Source organism: Lepus europaeus, chromosome 17, assembly GCF_033115175.1.
Source record: "Lepus europaeus isolate LE1 chromosome 17, mLepTim1.pri, whole genome shotgun sequence".
NCBI classification, from domain to species: domain Eukaryota; kingdom Metazoa; phylum Chordata; class Mammalia; order Lagomorpha; family Leporidae; genus Lepus; species Lepus europaeus.
Window position 1 is genome coordinate 34,339,321 of NC_084843.1, and position 17,045 is coordinate 34,356,365.

At 39.6% G+C, this 17,045-nt stretch overlaps 1 protein-coding gene across 3 annotated transcripts in view; it reads right to left on the reverse strand.

Annotated features, from left to right (window-relative positions):
- Nucleotides 1–2,856: 2,856 nt before the first annotated feature.
- The window catches only part of LOC133775875 (cytochrome P450 2C1-like), a 40,504-nt gene continuing 26,315 nt past the window's right edge, over nt 2,857–17,045 (reverse strand). Inside the window, exons 7-9 of one of the 3 annotated variants that reach the window (XM_062214366.1) lie at nt 15,087–15,274; nt 5,412–5,553; nt 2,857–3,403 (exon numbers count right to left, since the gene is read on the reverse strand). In XM_062214366.1, the coding sequence (XP_062070350.1) occupies nt 3,222–3,403; nt 5,412–5,553; nt 15,087–15,274 (512 nt within the window). In that variant the 3' untranslated portion in view covers nt 2,857–3,221. Of the gene's footprint in view, nt 3,404–4,718; nt 4,942–5,411; nt 5,554–5,573; nt 5,880–15,086; nt 15,275–17,045 lie in introns of those variants that run through there. The other 2 variants (XM_062214367.1, XM_062214369.1) reach the window with 2 other exon arrangements.

Below are 17,045 nucleotides of genomic sequence, written 5' to 3' on the forward strand. Positions count from 1 at the left end.
AGACATTTAAAATCAACTGGTCCAAAATTTGCTTTGATTTTTATGAAGGAGCAATTGGTGACTCAGTGAAATGGTGCCACCAATGGAAAAGTATAAGATTTTGTGTAAGAATCCTGGTTTTAAAACTTCCAGTTCAGTGATTTCTCAAATCCTATCACATGGAATTCCTACCTCCATCCAAATGATCTGGAGAGTATCACCATCAGGCTTTCAACAGTCACAGAGTATTGTAGACCTTACCATGGATAGAAATATGGAGTACAGTAGATTTTTTTTTAAATTGTAGAGTTTTAGAACATACTTTGAGATTCATAGAAAAACTAAGTAGAAAACAAAGAGTGCCCACAATATATTCCCAAACCATCACACATCTATACCCCAGAACATAACATCATCATCAACAACCAAGTTCATACTTTACATAGGGTTCAGTTTGTGTTACATATTCAATAACTTTGACTAATGTGTCCACTGAAGTAAAATTCTCTCTTCTCTGCTTGTTCGTCCCTCTATTCACTCCAAGCCCTTGGCTGTAAATGATCTTTGCATATCACCATAGTTTTCCTTTTCCATAATATCATATATTGGAAATCATAATATTTAATCTGTGCATATTGGCTTCCATCACTTACTATATCCATAAGGTTTTCCCACATATTTTCATGGATTAGTAATTTGTTTCTTCTTAACACTAAATTGCATTTAAACAATGTTGTATTTTATCTATAAACTACAGTTTTTCTACCCATTCAACTAAAGATAGACCTCTTGATGGCTTCCAATTTTTGTAAATGATGAATAAAGCTGTAATAAACATTCCTGTGCAGCTTTGGGGGTAGTTATATACTTTTGAATCATTTGAATAAATACCAAGGAGCACAAGAGCTAGAAAACATGGTAGCATATTTTAGTCTTATAAGTAAAGTCAGCGAACTCTAAAGACTTCCATAGCCATGGCAACTCATGACTAGAGCCTAGGGAGATTACTGACGCCATGAACAGGAGTGTCAAATTGTTAAGTCAGCAACAGGAGTCACTGTGTACTTACACCCCATGTGGGATCTGTCCTTAATGTGTTGTCTAATGTGAAGTGATGCTATAACTAGTACTGAAACAGTATTTTTATACTTTGTGTTTCTGTGTGGGTACAAACTGATGAGGTCTTCACTAATTATATACTGAATTGATCTTCTGTATATAAAGAGAATTGGAAATGAAAAAAACAACCTGGTGTTAAATTGGAAATGGCATAGAAAATTAATTAATTTTTTTAAAAAAACTATTATGTAGTATCTCTGTCTTTAATGTGCTATACATTGTTATTTAATGCTATAATTAGTACTCCAATGGTAGTTTTTTCACTTTGTGTTGCTATATGGGCAAACTGTTGAAATCTTTACCTAATATGTACTAAACTGATCTTCTGTATATAAAGAGAATTGAAAATGAATCTTTATGTGAATGGAAGGGGAAAGGGAGCGGGAGGGGGGAGGGTTGCGGGTAGGAGGGAAGTTATGGGAGGGGGGAAGCCATTGTAACCCATAAGCTGTACTTTGGAAATTTATATTCATTAAATAAAAGTTAAAAAAAAAAAAGAAAATGTCAAACTGTCTTCCAAATATATGCCCCTTTTGCATAACCACTAAGATGACTAATACTCCTGATTGCTCCACAATCTTGTCAACATTTGGCTTGATAAGTGTTAGATTAGAAACACTGTGCAGGTGTTTCATGTTGTCTCAGTATTGTTTCAGTTTGCAACTTCTTGATGATACATGAAGTTGAGCACTTTTCAAAACCTCCTAGCATCTGCCTTTTTAAATGAGTATATGATCAAATTTTTGGCCATTTTGAAAGCAGATTGTCCATTTCTCACTATTAGTTTTAAAACTTCTTTGTATATTTTGAATTAACAATACTTCATTAGATATGTCATTTATAAATATTTCACACATTCACTCTGTAGCTTTTCATCTCATTATTTTAACAATATCCTTTGCAGTGAAAATATTTTTATTTTTTTGAAGATAAGTTCATCCTTTTACGAATTATGCTCTCTTGATGTATTTAGGAAACTTACCAAAAGAAGATCATCAGGATTTTCTTCTATGTAATACTATTAGAACTTTACATTCACATTTTACAAATAGGCTTATAATGTACTTTAAACTCACTTTGTGAAGAGGATAAGACATGTCTCAATACTCTTATTTTTTTTCTAGAGAATGTTCATTTTTTCAAGCCACATTTTTAAAAAGGTTGTCCTTTCTCCATGGAGTTGCTTTTACTCCTATTCAAACTTTAATTGGCTATATTTGGATAGCTCCATTTCCAACTCAACTGTGTTCCACTAACTTGTCTATTTTGTCACAAATACTACATTGTTTTGATTGCTATGAATTTCTAATAGGTCTTGATGTTAAATGAAGTAAGGTCAGCCCATTGAATTTTTCCTTAAATATTGCATATCCTGAGTTTTTAACCACTCGTTATTAACGATAAACTCAGCTGTTGGAATCTGAAAGAAGAATCTGCCTATATTTTGATTGAAATCACATTATGTCTATAGATCAAAACAAAAAGACTGACAATTTAAAAATAATAACATCATATTCATGTTCATGAAATATCTCTATTTACATTATCTTTGGTTTCTTCTACTTTGTAATTTTTTTCACATGATCATATACATATTATGTCAGACACAAACACAAGTATTTCGTATTTGTAGGAGCAATGTAAATGATACTGTGTATTTTTGTGCCTAACATTATAAGGACCAGCATGAGCTTTTGGAACTTCATTTTGTTTTGTTATTCTCATTATATACAAAAAGAAGAAAATCTGAAATTCAAATTTAATCTGATTCAAATTTAAAATGCTTTTATTTTGAACACGTAGAGGAGAAACATGTCTGAATTATCAAATGCCAATCCTCTTGCACAATTTCACAGTGGCTATATAATAACAACTAAGCATTAGACAGATATTAACCCATGTGGTGGTCAATCTAAAATTATAGACTATAAGGAAGGGCAGAAACACATTTGAGAAAGGACCCAGAAAACTCTTCCTAATGGAGCCTAGATCTTAAGAAATGAATCAATGTCAGAGGACATGACAGAGAAGGGGCCCATGATAGGCAAAGGAGCTGGATGCTGCTCTGGAGGAGGGAGAGTAGCAAATGACAGCCCAGCAGCAGCTGCATCACCTGCCCTTCTTCAGACAGGAACGAAAATGTGCTGGTATAAGCGTGGCACACGGCCAAATCTACTGACAAGTGGGGTGGTGTCAATGTCCTTGGGGTCAACCAGAGGCTTCGGGGTAAAGTTCTGTAAAATGGCAGTCAGGAATAAAAACAGCTCCATGCGGGCCAGGGCCTCTCCCACACACACTCGCTTTCCTGAAAATAACAAGCACAGAGGATCTTTACTTAAACATTGAGTTGTGAAATTATCACAAGAAGTATGCTGAGACTAATTGCTCCAGGACTGAGAAGAGAGCTGGGTGGATGGGAGACAGGATGACTGGAGGATTCCTGGATACACACACAGAATAAAGGATGAGCACTTGCTATCCACATAACATCTGATTATATCAAGTGTCCCTCACTCTACAAATGTGTATTGATTATCACTTCTGGCAACTATGTCACATGTCTCTTCTTCATTATAAATTGTGTAATCCTAAACTCTTCCACCAGATTTCCTTATCATATTCATGATCCACTGAGCCATGGATCACTTTGAATATGATTTTCTTTTTTTATGGAGATAATATATGAGGTCATTAAAAGAGGTGCTTAGACCTCAACGTGTTGGCATTATAACGCATAACCCAAAGCATTGAAAAGACAGAGAAAAAGAATGTGGACTATAGATGTAGAAACTCAATTCAGACAATTTAGCTGTGTACGACCAGGTGTACGACCTTGAGTGCAGCAAGATGAAGGTGTCCTGCATTCTTTCAGAGTATCCTCCACATTCCCAAGGTTTCCCTGTCCCTACATTTTTTGGGCAATTCTGACCTCAGCAATCCACAGGAAAGTCCTCTTCCTGAGGTGCATTTCCTCTGTAAGTGTCCTGATTTTCTCCTTTCCTTTCTGTAAGCCTCCTCTGAGGCAGTTCAATTTCCCCTCTCCTATTAGGACCATGGGAGGTCAGTCAGCAGAAAACAGTTTCCCTTTCAGCCTCCTTAGCAACCTGTGCTTTCCTTTCAAAGCACTTATACTATGGTGTTGCAATCCTCCTTTGTTTGCTCTGGGATACTAGTTAAATCCGTATAACCCAGTGCCAACGTTGTTGCAAAGCAGGTTAAGCCACTGCCAGCAATGCCAGTATCTCATTAGGGTGCCAGTTTAATTTCCAGCTGCTTCACTTTTGACCCAGTTCCCTGATAAATTGCCTGGTAAAACAGTAGAAGATGGACCAAGGACTTATATCTTTGTACCTACTAAGGAGACCCTGATGGAGCTCCAGGATCCTGGTTTCTACCTGGCCCAGCCCTGGCTGCTGAGGTCATTTGGGAGCAGAACCAACACATGGAAGATTCTCTCTCTCTCCCTCTCTCTCTCTCTATCACTCCCTCCCTCTTTCTCTGTCTCCCTTTCTCTCTAACTTGTTTTTTTTTTTAAAAAAAAAAGCCCTTTTTTAAAAAAAAAAAGAAAGAAATCCCCATTCTCACTCAAAGTAAAGACCTCCACAGAAAAGATTCTCCTTTTTTATTTATTTATTTGACAGACAAAGTTAGACAGTGAGAGAGAGAGACAGAGTGAAAGGTCTTCCTTCCGTTGGTTCACTCCCAAAATGTCCACCATGGCTGGAGCTACGCTGATCTGAAGCCAGGAGCCAGGTACATCTTCCTAGTCTCTGACGTGGGTGCAGGGGCCCAAGCACTTGGGTAGTCCTCCACTTCCTTCCTGGGCCACAGCAGAGAGCTAGACTGGAAAAGAAGCAACCAGGACTAGAACCCAGAGCCCATATGGGATGCTGGCGCCGCAGGTATAGGATTAACCAAACAAGCCATGCTGTTTGCCCCAGAGGAGATTCTCAAAGTTATCAACAAATACACCATTTTCACACTAGATGAAGAAAGTCTGAATGAAGTGCATGTTCGAAGAGGAGCACATATGTACCCAGGTATAGATAGAGGCCAAATTCAATTACTCTATCCTGCAGGTTTCTCAATTTGAGAGAACTGAGTCAACAACATGAAGCCCCAAAGCCCCATTAACCTGGATCCATAATGAGGAATTATCATGAGAAAGGAACGCATATGAACAGTAGGAGTGGTACTCCTGATCACGAATTAATAGCAAATCTACCACTCAGTGGGACACACTACCTTAACTTCAACTGATCCCCAAAATTTCTCCTGGCCCCCAGGATCAAATGGAAATAAATTTCTGTTACCTGCTGAGAAAGGCATGAAGTAGTCACTTTTCTTAAAGTTGCCGCTGGCATCCAGGAAGTGGCCAGGGTCAAACCTGTCTGGGTTCGGGAATTCTTTGTCGTCATGCAGCACAGAAGTCAGTGATGTTAGTACGGCAGTGCCCTGAAGAAAAAAAAAAAAAAAAACAGAGAAGAAGCCAGGGCTGGTGCCGTGGCTCACTTGGTTAATCCTCCACCTGTAGCGCCAGCATCCCATATGGGCACCGGGTTCTAGTCCTGGTTGCTCCTCTTCCATTCCAGCTCTCTGCTGTGGCCCAGGAGGGCAGTGGAGGATGGCCCAAGTGCTTGGGCACCTGTACCCACATGGGAGCCCAGGCGGAAGCACCTGGCTCCTGGTTTCAGTTCAGCATAGCTCTGGCCGTAGCAGCCATCTGGGAGGTGAACCAACAGAGGGAAGACCTTTTTCTTTGTCTCTCTGCTTGTCTAACTCTGTCAAATAAAAAAGAAACAAAACAGAGAAGAAGCCAAGGAATGGAAGAAAGGATGGAAATCACAAAGTCAGTCTGTGGGGGAGACTGAATCTGGAGAGGCCTAGAGGAACTTCCTAAGCCTGCCTCGAATTTGAAAACCTGTCTTTAAGTTTCAAATCCCTGGTGATAAATGACCCAGCCCCACACACTTTTGCCCAGTGATTATTGAAGTGGTATAATAGGAGTGGCTAAAACCCTTTTGCATCACATCACCCCACCGCTTGCCTGCATCCGCTCTGACCCCAGCTATATAAACACCTCCCTTTTACAATAAAGTGAGATCCTGCTTCAACTGGACTCCCCAGTGCATCTGATTGTCCCCTGGGGTTCGGGGAGGCTGAGTTACAGGTGATGCACTTCCCCTTCTTGGCCAAGGCAAGCTGCGGCAGCCTGCCTATTTCTCTGGTGGTGATGAGGAAGAGTCACCACAGCTGGCACCCAACGTGGGACACACGGGGCACCAACAGGACTTGGCTGAGGCAGGCCACATTGACTGGAACAGAGTGCAGAGAAAGGCCGTGGTCCCCCATTTACAAAGAAGACTGTGCACGCCGGGGCCTGGCAGGACTGGCCGTGGGGTTGGGTAGGCAAGCTCTTCACAAGATGGTGGCACTACGCCCTCTGTAATTGGAGGTGTGGTGGGTTGAGACCTCGTTGGGCCTGTTGTTGCGGACAATCTTTTTTAAAGTGACCTTGCTGTCCGCACTGGAAGCAGGCCCCAGGGGATTTCACAGATTTCCCCCTTCCCATATGGCAAGGGCCTGGGTGAGTGCCTCAGTTAAGGTGGTGGTCTGCATCTGAAGGGCCATGGCCAAGTTTTTGGTCTGGTGTTGCTGTGTGCCCACATCCTGCGATGCTACCACCCACCGGCTAAGTGAGGCATCCTTCAGCCCTGCACAGGCTGTGCGGTGATCTGCGTTCATCCCTTCCCAGACCATCAGCTTTATAAAGTGTTCCCTAAGGTTTCCTGTAGGGAGCTTACGTTTAACACTTTGTTCCACCCTACTGATGAAGTCTGCGAGGGGTTCACCAAGTTTTTGTCTAACCCCTCCCAAGGGTGACTCTGTTGGTCCTTCATCCAACTTCTGCCAGGTGGCCAATCCCACCGGATGCAAATGCAGGCATGGCCAGATATCTCTAGGGAGAACACTCCCTAGGGCTGCTTTTTATCCTCTCCATTTATAATTCAATGCCTTCCTCACTAGGAGAGGGGAGGGAAAATGCCTTTGGCTACTACTGGCCTTACCTAAGGAAACAAGGACCTTAATCCATTAACCCTTTCCCACCTGATGGGTCTTTCTCTTTGCAGTTACTGGGAACCTAAGCAATGGGCTCCTATGCTGATGATCAGATCTTTTCTGTGCTGCTGTAGCTAACTTATCTGATGAGAGTTTGCACATGTTTTGAAGGTTTTGTGTTTGTGAAGGTTTTGTCTTTAATGTTTGAGTGATTAGCTAACCCTAATCAGATCTACCCCACAGCCTTGGTTAAAATGCTCAGGTTAAACATACTAATTTTTGGCTAAGCAGTTTGACTCTCTAACAGTTTAAATTCTAAATGGAGTCTTCCAACTCTGGGGCTTCTAGTCGGATCCCTGGAACTCTCAAAGGATGGAACTCTAAATTTGTTAAAGTAACAACTGTTTGAGTCAATTCAAATTATACAAATTGTATTAAAATGTTAAAAGTGATGTCAGACCTATGTTGTATTCATGTTTTTGCTTTCCAGCTAATGTGGTCTTATATTCTGTGTACACAAGTCTTTACATGTCCTTAATATGCTTTAAACATGTTTCTTTTACAGATCTGGTTTTACAAAAACTGTAATGTCTCTTTTTAACAGTGTCTGCTTAATTGGTTACTCTGCCATTTCTAGAATTAGGTCCTGTAAGCTCTTTTTAACTCTGTTAAATAATTCTGAGTTATGTGATAATTTCATGTGCTAACTCTTATGTTCAAGGTGTTTTTATTTTTGGTTTATTCAACAATAAGAACCCTAAAATTCATGTTCTGTCAAGGTAATCTATTGTATACTCTACTGTCTTTGTTAAGTTCAGATTAATAAAAAAACATTAAGTCTTAAAAGGCTACATTAAAAATCATTAGATCTGGTCTAAAGGTGTTAAAATTGCCCTAATTAAATAAATGGCTGTCGTTTCATGATGTTAAAAAATTCTATTTTAACCAGATACTCTAAGTTCTTTTGCCACCTTTTACAAACTTTCTAAAAATCAATGTTCTAAATTCTCTAAACTTTTGGTATCTCCCAAAGGGCCCCTGGAGATGTCAAAAGATATATCTCTCATCTTACAGAGATAATAACCAATCGGGATGTTTAGATTAAAAGTGCTGCCAAGATGTAAAATGATTCAACACTCTATTAAAATTCCTCACAACCCACAGGAACAGGCTACTGTGGAAAATAGCCATCACTGCCTCAAGGAACAGTTATTATAACAAAAAGGGGGAGTGGCTACCCCCCATCTACAGTTACATAAAGCCTTGTTTACCATCAATATTTTAAATTTTTCAAAAGAGCCAAGGGAGTCAAGGTTCCAAAAACATTGGGGACATTTAACCCCTAAACCACAGATGCTCATTAGATGGAGAGACCCTCTCACCCGACCCTGGAGAGGGCCTGACCCACTGATTCAGTTGGGAAGAGGATTTGGCTGTGTGTTCCCCATATGGGAGTTGACTCCAATTTGGATACCAGCCAGAAATATCAGGCCTATGCCCGATGCAAGTCACAACCCACCCAGGGAGCAGTAGGCCCCTGAGGGAGATCCCCTTGTCTTCCCTCTTCCAGAAATGGACGGAGATCCACAGGCAGGTGATGATGTGGATGCTACTCTTCACTGTGATCCTGACAGTAAGTGCCCAGCCCAGTGATAGGGAATTCGATGACCCAAACACAATCATCAAAACACTCCAGGAAGACCTGGAAAAAGACGAAGAGAACTCCAAGAAAGCCCCTTTTGGACGGGCCTTAACGGACTCCTACCCTACCTCCTCCCTCTTCTTGAACTGCTTCTTGCCTTGCTTTTAATCCGCTATTGGCCCATGCATAATGAATAGGCTTATATAGTTTATACAACAGCGCGTAGAGACAACAAGGGTGAGACAGATTAAGGTTCATTACCAGAGGTTGGTAGCCACAGAGGGCTATGATCCCCTAAACTGGGGAAGTGCCCCCGGTGCTCTCCACATTGCCAATGAAGGGTAAGATTCAGGATAGACCGGAACAACCTAAGACAGGTGGTGGAGAAGGCTCACCATGCTCCCATAATTACAAGTCACACGACACCCCAAGATGGGTAAGGCACTCAGCATCCTGTACCAACCTAAGACAGGGTTCATGGCCAAGCTGCCTGGGTTATCAATGACAGGTAAGGGCAAGGACAGCTGGGGGCAACCTAAGACAGGGACCGCGTGTTAAAACAACAAGGAGGAGCTGTGAGGGAGGCTGAATCTGGAGAGGCCTAGAGGAACTTCCTAAGCCTGCCTCGAATTTGAAAACCTGTCTTTAAGTTTCAAATCCCTGGTGATAAATGACCCAGCCCCACACACTTTTGCCCAGTGATTATTGAAGTGGTATAATAGGAGTGGCTAAAACCCTTTTGCATCACATCACCCCACCCCTTGTCCACATCTGTTCTGTACTCCAGCTATATAAACACCTCCCTTTTACAATAAAGTGAGATCCTGCTTCAACTGGACTCCCCACTGCATCTGATTGTCCCTCAGGGTTCAGGAAGGCTGAGTGGCGGGTGATGCACTTCCCCTTCTTGGCCAAGGCAAGCTGCAGGCAGCCTGCCTAATTCTCTGGCAGTGATGAGGAAGAATCACCACATCAATCTCTAAGGATGAGGAAACACTAGTGCAAAGAGATACAGTAACATTTCCAGCCAGGACATGTAAGAAGCAAGGATGAGTTCAAGTTCAAGAGCAAAGATTTTCCTCAGTGCCCTCCAAGAGCATTGGATGTACTGAGCCTTGGGAAATTGGGTGCCAATCACTCTGCAGCCCAGTCCTTACTCCAGGGATTGGTTTTGGATCTTTGATCAAATATAAGTTGGCTGTAGATGTTTGGGTTGATTTCTGGTGTTTCTGTTCTGTTCTATTGGTTTATCCATCTGTTTCTGTAACAGTACCATGCTGTTTTGATAACAACTACCCTGTAGTATGTCCTGATATCCGGTATTGTGATGCCTCTGGCTTTGTTTTTGTTTTACAAGATTACTTTAGCTATTCGAGGTCTCCTGTGTCTCCATATGAATTTCCCCTAAATAAAGAATCATATCATCTGCAAAGAGGGATAGTTTGAGTTCTTCCCTCCCAATTTGTATCCCTTTAATTTCTTTTTCTTGCCTAATAGCTCTGGCTAAAACTTCGAGAACTATATTGAATAGCAGGATAGAGGTTAGGAGCACATGCAGCAGGGAAAGTAGGGTAGGAAGTATCATATGCTCTTAAATCTGTAGATATGAAATACATTAAATTTGTCCACCTTGTATAAATAAAAAGAAATTTTAAATAATAGACTATATTTTTTTAAAAAGTGGAAAAGATTAGCCTAGGGTGATTACTGATGCCATAAACAAGAGTGTCAATTTGTTAAGTCAACAACAGGAGTCACTGTGCACATACTCCTCATGTAGGATCTCTGTCCTTAATGTGCTGTACATTGTGATTGAATGCTATAACTACTACTCAAACAGTATTTTTCACTTTGTATTTCTATGTGGGTACAAACACTTGAAATCTTTACTTAATATGTACTAAACTGATCTTCTGTATATAAAGAGAATTGAAAATGAATCTTGATGTGAATGGAAGAGGAGAGGGAGCGGGAGATGGGAGGGTTGCAGGTGGGAGGGAAGTTATGGGGGGGGAAGCCATTGTAATCCATAAGCTGTACTTTGGAAATTTATATTCATTAAATAAAAGTTAAAAAAAGTAGAAATGATTTTGAATATTTTCAAATGTTTGAGGAAATACACATATTTACCATGATTTGAACAATACACATATATGAAAACAACATGTGATACAACATAACATGTTAAATTTAATTATGGCCAAAAAAAAATTTTTTTTGACAGGCAGAGTGGACAGTGAGAGAGAGAGAGAGAGAGAGAGAAAGGTCTTCCTTTTTGCCATTGGTTCACTCTCCAATGGCCGCTGCAGCCAGCGCACTGCGGCCGGCGCATCGCGCCGATCCGAAACCAGGAGCCAGGTACTTCTCCTGGTCTCCCATGCGGGTGCAGGACCCAAGCACTTGGGCCATCCTCCACTGACTTCCTGGGCCATAGCAGAGAGCTGACCTGGAAGAGGGACAACCAGGATAGAATCCGGTGCCCCAACCGGGACCAGAACCCAGTGTGCCAGTGCCGCAACAAGGAGGATTAGCCTGTTGAGCCACGGCGCCGGCCTATGGCCAAATAATTTTAAAGAATATTAAAATAAAATTGAATCAAACATTATTTCACAAATAAAAATACAGTGAAAAGCACATCTCATTCTAATTTAACCACACAAACACATTTAAAATGCCCTGAAATATACCATTCCAACCAACTAGTTCTTGTGTCTTCTAGGCAATATGCCCTTCCAGAGACATTATGCATATCATTATCAGTGGGCAGATAACTATGTTTATGCTACTTGTAACTTCCTAATATTTTAAACCGAAAGAGCAGCATCTACTATACCTTGCTTTTGTGTAGTATAAAATAATTTGGATATTGTCCAATATTAACACATCTACATAAGTCTTTACTCAGCTGTACAATATGAATAGGCCATTACACTATTGATGAACACTAGTATAGCTTGAAATCAATTTTTTAGAAGCAATGGGAAATGACCAATTTTTTGGACATTCCTCCCTTTTCGCATTCCAAATCATAAAGTACATACAAATAGATTGAATTCTTGCATTATAGGATATTATATTTCATAACACAATAGATATTGCAAGTTACTCTCCAAATATTCCTGATATTCCTTCTAACAGAACACAAAACGCATTAATATGCACTCCTTCTCACCAATATAGCTTTTTCTGAGCCTTAGGCTTCATCTACCTAATAGATGAAAATAATTAACAGTTTTAACTTATATTTTGCAGATGTTACCGGGTTCAGTTCTGACAACAAACATAATATAGCGTTATCAACAGTCCAAAAGTAAAGAAAACTCAGTTCATGGGGTTGAGAACTTTTTCCTAAATGATAGCTGACAGTCAGAACCAGAGTTCATACTAAAGTCTTCGTGACTTTTGTAGCAGGTATTGGCACCGAATACCACCTTGAATTTTCCATTTTAAGGATTTAGTTGCTGCAACATAGTGCCTGAGTCACTTTTCTACACAGTGACACTCTTTCCACTCTCAACCAGAAGCATGTGCCTCTGATTCTGACCATGCTTTCCTCTGGCAATGAAACTACCTGGAAATCTGGAAGACGATATGATCATGGCACACAAAATTCTAGTGAGCATTCTGCAACACAGGGGAAATTTTCATTCTCCACATTGGTTCTTAAGAGCCTTCTCAGAATTATTATAGGGTAAATCTTATCCTCTTCCTACTTCTCTTTTAGCCCCTAAAGTATGAACATATGTTTTCATGAAGGTGTAGTAACACAATTCTTCATCTGAAATCCTTAAACCCAGTTTGTTCTCAAATTCAGAATTATATGGACTTTCAGATGGATTGAATGGGGTGTATGCACAGATTTCATGATACTCTCAGTAATATGGGACACAGCATGCAATCAAACACATTAAGTATTCACACAGATTAGGACAAACAGGAAAATAAATGGATTCACATCAGTTCAAGTAAAATTTGAGCCACCAAATAAAAATGGACCCACCTTAATTTGTTTTAAAATTTCTCAAGTTTTGGTGTTGAACCATTCAGGATAACATATTTCTAACTATGTATTACTAAACAAAACCTTGAGCAGTAGGCAGTTAGTCAGCAGTTAAGACACATACAACCCAATTAAACTACCTATGTCTCATTCCCAACTCCAGCTCCTGGTTCTGCTAATGCTAAGCCTAACAAAAGGGATGATTCACTCAAGTAATTGTGCTCCTTCCTCCCATGTGGGAGGCCTAGATGGCATTCCCAGCTCCACAAGCATCTTCCCAGGCATTAGGGAAGTGAACCAGAAAACAGAAACTCTCTCTCTCTTTTCATTCTTGCTGTCTCCACTATTGCTGAAAAAAGAGACAGTATTATGAAATGAGAGAACCTCAGAGAAATTCAGCTGACATCTATAAGCAACACTTGACTGTATTCATTTCCAGTTCTGAATGAAGCCAGAATTTGTACTGTATCATTCTCTCTGCCTAGTGAGGGATAGATGAACACTTTCTCAAAGATGAACATCAGAAGAGACTGAATTTTTTCATATGTTATACCTAGCATTTAACCAACGCAATTTAGGCACCTCAAAGATAGAACTAATGGGCACAATGAGAACAGAAAGGGCATGTTTAACCCAGCAGTTAAGACATCTGCATCCCACAATTGGGTACCTAGAATCTAGCTCTCTGATAGTCTTGGAAAACCCTGGTGATGGCTCAAATAGTTGAGTTCCTGCCACCCATGTGGGGGACATAAATTGCATTTCCTGTTCCCAGGTTCAGTACAGCACTGGGCATCACAGGCATTCAGAGAATGAACCAATAGATGAGATTCTCTCTCTCTCTCTCTCTCTCTCTCTCTCTCCCAGCAAATAATTTTTGAAAAGTAATAGGAAAGAAGGGAAAGGCAATAAAAATAAACCCACAGTAGAGAACATTCCGACCTTATTTTATGAGGTCCACATCATCTTCACATCAAAAATTTAACAAAAATATTTTCTGTTTCACAGGTAGAAATACAAACTTCCTGAACAAATCTAGTAAATCCAATCTATCTGTGTATGTATGAGTGTTAATCAATACATATATAAATATATTCTATATTATTACCTACTGCATGTAGACAACCCAAAATATATGGGTATATTAATAGATGCAGAGAATACACTTACTTCAACTGTATAAGCAGTCATGACAAAAAAGAAAATAGGAGAAGCCAACTTTCTTAATATGATAAAAAAATCATAAAATGTGTTATGAACATCATTCTCAATGGTAAGATAGTAAATCTCCACCCCTCCTGGAGATCACAAACATATCAGAGATTCCTACATTCATATCTACTCAAAACTGTCCTAAAACTCATTCCAGCTACAAAATGCAATAATGAGAATCTGAAAACAAGAAAAACATTAAGCCAGACTGCAAAACTGTGTACATAGAAATACACAGGAATCTACAAATCATTACTAATGACGAATGAATTTAACAAGGTTGCTAGATATCATGTTATCAAAATAGTAATAAACTCAAATATATTTCAATATATCAGAAATTAAGAAATCAAAAGGATACTTTCAAAATCAAATCATCACAATAAACTCAAAACTATCATTTATTTAGGGAAAAAGATTTTAAATGCACAAGCCTCAGCACTGAAAATAAAACAATAATGAGAAAAAGAAATGACAAATAAATTGGGACATAACTATATCTATGAATCTAAAAACTCTATCTGCTAGATCATTAACTGACTCCAAATTGATCTACAGATTCTTAATTTAGTGGGGGATTAAGCTTGTTATTGCAAAGTAAGTTGAAAATGTTATCAAATAAATAAAAGAAAAATAATAAAGAAAGGAGGAGAAACTATGGGAGCCCTGGAGGGAGAGAGGATGGGAAGTATCATTATGTTCTTAAAACTGTATATATGAAATACATAAAATCTGTTCCCTTTATGTAAATAAGTATACTTTAAAAATAATAAGCAGAAGAAATCTCCAAAGAGTATTAAAAATTGAGAAGCTAATACTTTTAAGCTTATTTGGAAATGTAATCATTTAAAAGTAGCAAAAACCTATTACAAAAGCGTGACAGACTTATAAGACTCCAGATATCAATCTGTTATATAGATTTTTATAGCCTCAAACTGCAACAGCAGACGCCTCTCAAGCCACCCCACCTAAGATTATGGCACTGCTCTCCTGTTGTGCCGCTAGAGGATTGGTGCTGTACTCTGAGTGTGGGAACAAGTTCACCAACCTGCAGTGCAGCAGGAACAAGCTTACCTTGGGTATGAGATAGCTTCTGAAAGTAATGTTACAGGTTGTTGCACGGGGCACGTTGTTGGGGACAAGGTTAACATATCTCTGGATCTCATGTATCACAGCATCCGTGTAGGGCATGCGGCTCCTGTCCTGCATGCAGGGGCTCCGGTGTCTGCCAATCACACGCTCAATCTCCTCCTGCACTTTGGCTGAGAAGACACAAGTAAGAAATCTTGGAATAGGAGAACGTGGCACATTTCTCATAGCAACTGAGAACTAAGAAGCAGGATGAAGGTGTCCAAACAGCTCTAAATGATCATAGTTCACAGAGACTTACAGTAAAAATCTCTGTATTCTAGGCACAGATAAGGAACTACAAAAAATTCATGGAAAATTCATAGTATGAAAAACTTATGCATGTATCTCATTTTTTTCAAAAAAATAAACTTATCTTTTTTAGATATGCATATATTTATTTATGATTACAAAGTAACTCACAGATTTCATTCTCTACCTACAATACCATGCTATAGCTGTATGTAGAATAGTAAAATGTAAATAAAAGACTTAAAAATCCTGTTATGTAACCCAAAAAATTCTATATATTTTTGGTTCAGCCATTATAATATCCTTCTTAATGTTAAATCTACATCATATGTCCTAAGCAGCACTCTGGCCTCAGAATCAGCCCTTAAGGCATTAGATAAGTCTAAAAAACCCATGGGAAGTGGGTGCAATGGCTCAATAAGCTAATCCTCCACTCGTGGCACCGGCACACTGGATTCTAGTCCTGGTCGGGGCGCCAGATTCTGTCCCAGTTGCTCCTCTTCCATTCCAGCTCTCTGCTGTGGCCTGAGAGGGCAGTGGAGGATGGCCCAAGTGCTTGGGCCCTGTACCCACATGGGAGACCAGAAGAAACATCTGGCTCCTGGCTTCAGATCAGTATGGTGCGCCGGCCACAGCACGCCGGTCACAGCAGCCATTGTGGGGTGAACCAGTGGAAAAGGAAGACCTTTCTCTCTGTCTCTCTCACTGTTCACTTTGCCTGTCAAAAAAAAAAAAAAAAAAAAAAAAAAAAAAAAAAAACCATGAGAATATTTCAGGCATGGAAAGCCAGGACACTGTGGTAAAAAAAAAAAAAAAAAAAAAAAAAAAAAAAAATGACCTAAATGAAAGATCTCTGTGAGTGAGATCCCAGTGGAAAGAACGGGCAATCAAAGAAGGAGGTACCTTTTTCTGAAGAGAGGAGAGAACTTCCACTTTGACTATGACCTTGTCTGAATAAGATCAGAGTTGGCAAAATAAAAAGGCTTCCATAGCCTTGGCAACTCATGACAAGAGCCTAAGGTGATTACTGACTCCATAAACAAGAATGGCAATTGTTAAATCAACAACAGGAGTCACTGTGCACTTACTCCCCATGTAGGATCTCTGTCCTTAATGTGTTGTTCTATGTAAATTAACAGTATAACTAGTACTCAAACTGTAGTTTACACTTTGTGTTTCTGTGTCGGTGCAAACTGTTGAAATCTTTATTTAGTATATACTAAATTGATCCTCTGAAGATAAAGATAATTGGAAATGAATCTTGATGTGAATGGGATGGGAGAGGGAGCGGAAGATGGGAGGGTTGCTTTGGGAGGGAAGTTATGGGGGGAAAAAGCCACCGGAATTCAAAAGCTGTACTTTGGAAATTTCTATTTATTAAATAAAAGTTTAAAAAATAAAATAAAATAAAAAAGGAAAAAAATCTACATCATAAAAAGAAGACATAATATAATCAACCTCGAGTAATTTACCCACAGCAGACTTTGATCACCTGTCCCCAGCACAGCTGTCCATTTGCTATCTCATCTTGCTTTTCTCACCCTACACATTGTATTTGATTTTGTCTCTCTTGTACAACAGAGATACAGATGATAATTAAATAATAACAATAATCTTACACACATAACTAGTCCAAAAAGAAAATTAATTTAT